At 40.5% G+C, this 8179-nt stretch overlaps 2 protein-coding genes across 2 annotated transcripts; both read right to left on the bottom strand.

Moving 5' to 3' along the window:
* Nucleotides 1-357: 357 nt before the first annotated feature.
* Nucleotides 358-1543, bottom strand: LOC135634299 (endochitinase-like). The gene is made up of 3 exons (XM_065144668.1): nucleotides 1162-1543; nucleotides 938-1091; nucleotides 358-849 (listed from the first exon to the last, which is right to left on the bottom strand). The coding sequence occupies exons 1-3, from the start codon at nucleotides 1424-1426 to the stop codon at nucleotides 480-482; spliced, it is 789 nt and encodes a 262-aa protein (XP_065000740.1). The 5' UTR covers nucleotides 1427-1543; the 3' UTR covers nucleotides 358-479.
* A 3533-nt stretch (nucleotides 1544-5076) lies between these two features.
* LOC135634132 (endochitinase-like) lies at nucleotides 5077-6350 on the bottom strand. The gene is made up of 3 exons (XM_065144376.1): nucleotides 5893-6350; nucleotides 5669-5822; nucleotides 5077-5580 (listed from the first exon to the last, which is right to left on the bottom strand). Exons 1-3 carry the CDS (start codon nucleotides 6314-6316, stop codon nucleotides 5211-5213), a joined length of 948 nt encoding a protein of 315 aa, XP_065000448.1. The 5' UTR covers nucleotides 6317-6350; the 3' UTR covers nucleotides 5077-5210.
* Nucleotides 6351-8179: the final 1829 nt, after the last annotated feature.

Genomic DNA, 8179 nt, shown 5'->3' with positions numbered 1-8179 from the left:
CTAATAATCCTTTATTATTATTCGAAGCATTAACAACTCAGCCAAATTTCATAAGCTTCTTCAATTGAATGATAATTTTGGAAATTGAGATGGCATTTGTCCTAACGGATCTACAAAAATGGTGCTCGGTTGTATATATATATATATATATATATATATATATATATATATATATATATATATATATATATATATATATATATATATATATATATATATATATATATATATATATCGATGTTTGTTAAAACGGAACATCGATTTGACTTGCACTAAGCCATTTAGGTACTGCAAGATATTTGATGACGTTTGATGGATGCATCTGACAACGGTCAACGATGATTGTGGGCCATGTACTTGGTTCAGCTTAGATTTTATTGAAGACTTCCTCCGCAACTTCTACAGTCAACTCACGGAGTCGCTATCTCAGTAATAGCGTTTATTGCGTTATTACATGGATTCGTCACAGTAGTCTCGGACTAAGTAAAGGGTTTCTGGTTGTAGCAGTCCAAGTTGTCTCCGTAGCTCACCCCCAGCATGTCGCAGTACTTCTTGTAGAAGCCGATCCTATCCGCCACCCTGGAATCGGACCCTTTCCCGCACTCCAACCCTCCATTGATGATGTTGGTGATGACACCGTAGCCCGGAAGCCTTCCGGCCGCCCGGTCGGCGTTGGTTGGCTTCCAACTCCCGGTTATCACGTCGTGGCACGACGGCTTGGGCAACTGAGTAGTCATCCAGAACCACAGAGCCGTCTTGAAGGAGATGGTCGCGTCGGTGGCCACCAGGTCTGGGTTCTTGAGTAGGTCGGAACCGATGGCTCTCCCGGCCGGCCCGTAGTTGTAGTTGCTGCACGCAGAACACATCGGATTGTTGCGTTAGAAAGGCCATCGTTGTGAACTCGATCGCAGCGATGAACTGTAAGAGTATGGCTTACTATGAGATTTGGATGGGGCCTCGGCCGTAGTATTTCTTGCCTGCAGCGCACGGCCACTGCGAGTTGGCGACGCAGTAGTCCTTTGGGGGGTTCCGTTCACTGATGAAGCAGTAACCCCACGCGTACGGGCCATCGGGCGCCGTCGGCCACCCACCTGCCAAACCCCATGCATTCAGCTCTCTATCCATAAACTGTCGACGAGCCTTGGGAGCTGTACGAATTACCTGTCGTCTCGTGAGACGTCTGCGCCAAGAAAGCCGCGATCTCCCTCTTCTTCGTGGCGTCGTCGCCGGTCGTCCCGAACCCACTGAAGGAGTTGGCGGCGGCGATGAAGGCGTTGTACGTGTAGAAGCCCTTGCCGGGGCAGGCTGCGTCGTTGCGATGCTTCAACATCTGGTCGAAGACGGAGGAGCTGATGATCGAGCCAACGCTGCCATCGCCGAGCGACGATAACAGGGTGAAGATGACCAACAACAACAGGGCCTTCATCCTCCTTAGCAGTGGTGGTGGTGGTGTGGGTGGGAGGTGGTGCTTATATAGAGAAATGGACTATGTTGAGAGGTCTTTTGCCGTTCGTTGGCTGTCTTCGTCCAAGGAAATGCTTCCTCCCCGCTGTGAAGCTACCGTTGCCCAAATGAGGTGCACGTGGGAAATCGCAGACGCAAGTCTTTGGATAAGTCTTGTGACCAAAGGCTACACAGAGTGCGTGTTTGGGTACCGCTTGTCATCTGTTGCTATCTGTGTGACACAAATGTTTCTACTGCTCATTAGTCGACAAATAATTCCCCATGGAAAAGACCAGTCAAGAGTGACGCTTCCTACTCTCTCTCTCTCTCTCCTCTTTTTCTTCAGCGTATAGTTATGGCAATTCTTATAGTTGTGCGTCTCCTTCGGAAAAGTTTCCTTCAGCCTCTGCCAACTTTCCGCCACCTTAATTTGGGTTTCCTGCCTTGCGTTGTACGTCCAAAGAATAAGTAGTATATATATATATATATATATATATATATATATATATATATATATATATATATATAATAATAATAATAATAATAATAATAATAATAACGCTTATCATTAAGGATATTATCAAGAGAGGAAGATTATTTCTCGAACTAAGTCGAAAGCATTATTTTCTTCTATATTTGATTTGATGCGGTTATAATCTTTCTCATTCTACTTGAATCTATATAAAAAGGGATTAAAATATTATAATACATCAATCGACAGATAGTTATCTATTTTTTCTCTATTTATATTTTTATTATTAAAAAATATGTTATTACTCATCATACATCACATGATTTGATGATGATATATCATGTCCATTTATTAAGGGTTAAAAAAATAAAAATCAAGTTGATAATTTTTTTATATACAAATACTGATCTCATCGTAACACCATAGACCAAACCCACTTATTAGGGTTCATTTGACACATTTTGGAAGTATTAACTAAAGACTTTTATCGATGACAACAAAAATCCTAAGATCAAATCTATCTTCTTCATTTATTATTTTTTTAATATTTTTATTAAAATTAAAATATATATTATATAATTTTATTATTTAAATATGATTAAAATGCTTATTAGAAAATGAATTTATGCCGATCGATGTGGATGGGGACGGTGTTGATGAGCATGACATTGAATTTAATTCAATCATCTTATTTGATTCCAGCTTAATTGATTACTTGGAAAGTCAGCATATGAACATGTTGCCATCCTGGTCATCGTGCTTGTCCACCTAATTTATTAGATATTTGGACCAACTAAAGTTCATCTCCATCATGTTAAGGTAAGTTTCGATCATTAATTCGATGTAGCGAACATAATTCGATTAGGTTTATTCTTTTAGTGTTATTGTATGTAAAGGAGGGGAAGAAGTTATGTTTTCAGAATCACAGCTTTGATTATGACCATCGTGTTATCGTTTATTCATTTTGAACAAAAACTAGTAATGAGATTTGATAAGTTTGAAATGATAATATATTTGAAGAGATTGTTTTATATAATATTTGTTTTTAGTAGTAAATTTTAGTTATTTAAGTTATATTATGACTTACTATAATATGTTTACTAAAGCATCTCCAAAGAGAGATCGAAGAGGTTGAAGGTTTAAGTCATATCTCATATACCAATGTTATGTGATAATTATATAGAAAAAATAGATTAAAGTGACAATGGTGGCGAAGGGCTTAAGTGATAAGAATTTGGAAATAATATTTGTGCCTCCCAATTTTAATATTACATAGTACCTCTCTTCTTTTGAATGTTTTAATCTTTATTTCTATTGATAAGTATTCCATAAACTCATATTATTTATTTGATCTTTATTAATCTCGACCCATCCCTTCTTGTTTATAGGCGTCCATTGCCGACTAAGTCTCGGCTTGTCTCCGTCGACTACGTCTTACCCAGCTCACTGCTTCCACGTGGTCGAGCTAATCTCACAGAAGCCCCAAGCCGTGCCCCACGATTCTCCTATGGCACAACTCCTTTAGTGGCAGAGAATGATATAGCATATTTTGACATCCACCCCACATGACATGTCAGCTACCACAGCAGACTCGGCGTGGTATCCCTAAGCCGACGTATTGTATCGAGCCAACTTAGTACCATGAGCCCGAGGCCAACCAACCACTTGGCGTCGTCCCTCTGCACCCGCTTTGCTCGAGGTTGTACATGATAACGCAATCGTGTATTGGGCCATACAGGAGGTAGGAAGCAATGTTAAATGAGATTGAATTGAGTGTTTGCACCCAACATATGGGTCGGCTGCTTGCAGCGTCAACAGGAATTAAACACTCGCGTACGATGATGACCGGGGATCATTAAAGCTACTATGCATGATCACATATAGGAATAGGTATAAAAGCGACCCTAGGAACAGTGTTGGGGTCGAACCTCATACACATACACTCCAACACTTGCTCGTTCAAATATCGAATGGGTCGAGTCGGGAATCCCCTTCCCAATTTCGACCTATATGTAGGTGCACCTAACAAACAACTAAAAGAGTGTTAGGACTCTAGCTAGGAGGGTCCTAATTGAGAGGGACATTCATATAAAACCTACCTAAGTCAACCCCTATTAAGAGGTGAAGATATCGACTAGGGTTAGAAGGTTGTTTCTTAGAGAAGAATTAGGAGTTGTAAAGGAATAAGAGTCTCGAGTATGAGTCCTATTAGGAGTTAGGGTTTAGAAGCCCTATAAATAACCATGTATTCCTCCTCTTTTCATAAGCAATAGATGAATCTTTTATGCAGCCTTAGAGCAGCAACTTGGATGGAGGAACCCCTATAGAGTTCCAAGGAGACCGATCTCCTAAAGAGATCAACCTCAAGTTTAGAATCTACAAGGGTTCTAATAAAGAGTGATCTTTAACCTCCACGTAGAAAAATGAGACCTATGCCCCCTCAACTAGATCTCGGGTTAACACGCTCCAACGTAGAGGTCATATCAATGATCTTATGCACTTGGGATGGGCCAAATCGTGCGAACACCTCGACTACGGTATAAAAGTGTAAAACAATATAGATACTACGTTGGACTCATTAATATTCGTGCCTTGCTAGAAGACTGTGATTTGTGGCCGTAAGATGACGACGACAAGTTCACTGATGATAACATGGTTATTGCATGACCGATTGCGGATGTTAGGTTTCCACGGTCATCGTCTTGGAAACAAAAGAAAATTTCCCATGATTAACATAATTTCCTTTATAGTCTCAACCTCGATCTCGAGATCTAAGCGCCACATTCTCGATATCATGATTACTATATATTTTTAGTATTTTAATTTTTAGATTTAAAAATTTTATATTAAAATTTTTACAATTAAATCTTGTTAGTATCCCAATCCATATAGAAAATCCTTATAATTATGTTTTTTTAGGATCCTTAAGATTAAAAGTATATTAATTTTTATAATTAAATCTTCTTAGTATCCCAATCCATATATAAAATCCTTATAATTAGATTTTTTAGGATCTTTAAGATTAAAAAATATATTAAAATATTTATAATTATAAAAAATAAATAATTTTATTTATTCTAACATCTTCAATTTACCGATCGAATACGCATTTACTTACTCCAAGACATTTGATGGATGCATCTGACGACGATCAACGATGATTGAGGGCCATGAACTTGTTCAGCTTAGCTTTTATTGAAGATTTCCTCCGCAACTTCTACAATCAACTCACGGAGTCGCTATCTCAGCAGTAGCGTTTATTGCGTTATTACATGGATTCGCACATAGTATCGGACTAAGTAAAGGGACTCTGGTTGTAGCAGTCCAAGTTGTCTCCGTAGCTCACCCCCAGCAAGTCGCAGTACCTCTTGTAGAAGCCGATCCTATCCGCCACCCTGGCATCGGACCCTTTCCCGCACTCCAACCCTCCATTGATGATGTTGGTGGTGACACCGTAGCCCGGAAGCCTTCCGGCCGCCCGGTCGGCGTTGGATGGCGTCCAGCTCCCGGTTATCACGTCGTGGCACGACGGCTTGGGCGACTGAGGAGTCATCCAGAACCACAGAGCCGTCTTGAAGGAGATGGTCGGGTCGGTGGCCACCAGGTCTGGGTTGTTGAGCAGGTCGGAGCCGATGGCTCTCCCGGCCGGCCCGTAGTTGTAGTTGCTGCACGCAGAACACATCGGATTGTTGCGTTAGAAAGGCCATCGTTGTGAACTCGATCGCGGCGATGAACTGTAAGAGTATGGCTTACAATGAGATTTGGATGGGGCCTCGGCCGTAGTACTTCTTGCCTGCAGCGCACGGCCACTGCGAGCTGGCGACGCAGTAGTCCGATGAGGGGTTCTGTTCCTGGACGAAGCAGTAACCCCACGCGTACGGGCCATCGGGCGCCGTCGACCACCCACCTGCCAAACCCAATGCATTCAGCTCTCTATCCATAAACTGTTGACGAGCCTCGGGAGATGTACGAATTACCTGTCGTCTCGTGAGACGTCTGCGCCAAGAAAGCCGCGATCTCCCTCTTCTTCGTGGCGTCGTCGCCGGTCGTCCCGAACCCGCTGAAGGAGTTGGCGGCGGCGATGAAGGCGGTGTACGTGTAGAAGCCCTTGCCGGGGCAGGCTGCGTCGTTGCGATGCTTCAGCATCTGCTCGAAGAGGGAGGAGCTGATGATCGAGCCAACGCTGCCACCGCCGCTCGGAGTGGAAGGGGAGGGCGTGGAGCCTGTGCATTGGCTCTGGCATCCTTGGCCGCAGTATGGATCCGTGTTACCGCACCAGCCGTACTGGCTACAGCACAGCCCGCCGGGGCAGAGAGCCCCCCCGGCTTGCCTTCCGCATTGCTCGGCGAAGGCGCCGAGCGACGAGGCCAGGGTAAAAATGACCAGCAACAAGGCCTTCATCCTCCTTAGCAGTGGTGGTGGTGGTGGTGGTGTGGGTGGGAGGTGGTGCTTATATAGAGAAATGGATTCCTGCCCGCTGTGAAGCTTCCTTTGGAACAGATGAGGCGCATGAGGAAATCGCAGAGGCAAGTCTTTGGATAAGTCTGGTGACCAAAGGCTACAGATTGCGTGTTGGGATACCGCTTCTCATTTGTTGCCATCTGTCGACACAAATGTTTGTACTGCTCATTAGTCGACAAACAATTCCTCATGGACAAGACCGGTCAACAGTGGCGCTTCCTTCTCTCTCTCTCCCCTCTTTTTCTTCAGCGTATAGTCATGACAATTCTTATAGACGTGTGTCTCCTTCACTTCTACGAAAAGTCTCTTCAGCCTCTGCCAACTTTCCGCCACCTTTGTTTCGGTTTCCTGACTTGTGTTGTACGTCCAAAGAATAAGTAAAGTAGTATATATATATATATATATATAAGAGGATTCTTTTATATGGTTTTGTTTTCATCAAGTAGAACTAGTAATGGTTTGGAATTTTCTATCAGTGTTCTAGATCCTTATTTCACAAGTTCTTACACTTACTACATTATGATGCAGAACTAATTTAGTTTATCTTTTTATTTTGATAAATTTAATTAATTTAAAAATATTTTTTAGAAGTTGATATATATATATATATATATAATAATGCTTATCAATAAGGATATTATCAAGAGAGGAAGATTATTTTTCGAATTAAGTCAAAAGCATTATTTTATTCTGTATTTGATTTGATGCGATTATAATCTTTCTTATTCTACTTGAATCTATATAAAAAGGGATTAAAATATTATAATACATCAATAGACGGATAGTAATCTTATTTTTTCTCTATTTATAATTTTTATTATTAAAAAATATGTTATTACTCATCATACATCACATGATTTGATTATGATATATCATGTCCACTTATTAAGGGTTAAAAAATAAAAATCAAGTTGATAATTTTTTTATATACAAATACTGATCTCATCGTAACCATAGACCAAACCCACTTATTAGGGTTCATTTGACACATTTTGGAAGTTCTAACTAAAGACTTTTATTGCTCACAATAAAAATCCTAAGATCAAATCCACCTTCTCCCTTTATCATTTTTTAAAATATTTTATTGAAACTAAAATATCTATATATTCTGTAAACTTACCATTCAATTAATAATAATAATAATAATAAAATATAATCAAGCAGGACTGAAGTGCTCATCTGATGAAAATGAATTCGTCCTTTGAATGTGAATTGGGAGACTGACCCTTCGTTTCCGCCAATCGATGCCGGCGGCCGGATGGGCAAGTCAATGTAAGATAAGATCTTTCTGCACGGTGTTGGAATTATGTTGATGAGCGTGACATTGAACTTAATGGTCATCGCCCTACTTTAATCGTCTTATTCGATTCCAGCTTGATTGATTACTTGGAAAGTCAACACATGAACATGTTGCCATCCTAGTCATCGTGCTTGTCCACCTAATTTATTAGATATTTGGACCAACTAAAGTTCATCTCCATCATGTTAAGGTAAGCAATATTATGGCTTCTGGTGTCACTATAATCAATATGTTTACTAAAGCAGGTCGAAGGTTTATGTCATATCTCATGTACGAATGTTATGTGATAATTATATAGAAAAAATAGATTAAAATGGCAATGGTGGCGAAGGGCTTAAGGAGAAAAGTATTTGGAAATAATATTTGTGCCTCCCAATTTTAATATTACATAGTACCTCTTTTGTCCAATGTTTTAATAAGTGTTTGATAAACTTATATTAATTATTTGATCTTTATTAATCTCGATCCGTCCTTTCTCACTTATATGCGTCCATTAAGTGTTT

The sequence above is a fragment of the Musa acuminata genome, chromosome BXJ3-3, assembly GCF_036884655.1.
Source record: "Musa acuminata AAA Group cultivar baxijiao chromosome BXJ3-3, Cavendish_Baxijiao_AAA, whole genome shotgun sequence".
Classification (NCBI taxonomy): domain Eukaryota; kingdom Viridiplantae; phylum Streptophyta; class Magnoliopsida; order Zingiberales; family Musaceae; genus Musa; species Musa acuminata.
Note: the sequence above shows the minus strand (reverse complement) of the source record. Positions and strands in the feature narration are given on the sequence as shown.

Coding starts and splice junctions, on each gene's coding strand:
- LOC135634299 (XM_065144668.1), bottom strand. CDS start 1,426: ATGAAGGCCCTGTTGTTGTTGGTCATCTTCACCCTGTTATCGTCGCTC. Junction 1,092..1,161: donor GACGTCTCACGAGACGACAG/GTAATTCGTACA, acceptor GGGGTTTGGCAG/GTGGGTGGCCGACGGCGCCC. Junction 850..937: donor GGCCCCATCCAAATCTCATA/GTAAGCCATACT, acceptor TTCTGCGTGCAG/CAACTACAACTACGGGCCGG.
- LOC135634132 (XM_065144376.1), bottom strand. CDS start 6,316: ATGAAGGCCTTGTTGCTGGTCATTTTTACCCTGGCCTCGTCGCTCGGC. Junction 5,823..5,892: donor GACGTCTCACGAGACGACAG/GTAATTCGTACA, acceptor TGGGTTTGGCAG/GTGGGTGGTCGACGGCGCCC. Junction 5,581..5,668: donor GGCCCCATCCAAATCTCATT/GTAAGCCATACT, acceptor TTCTGCGTGCAG/CAACTACAACTACGGGCCGG.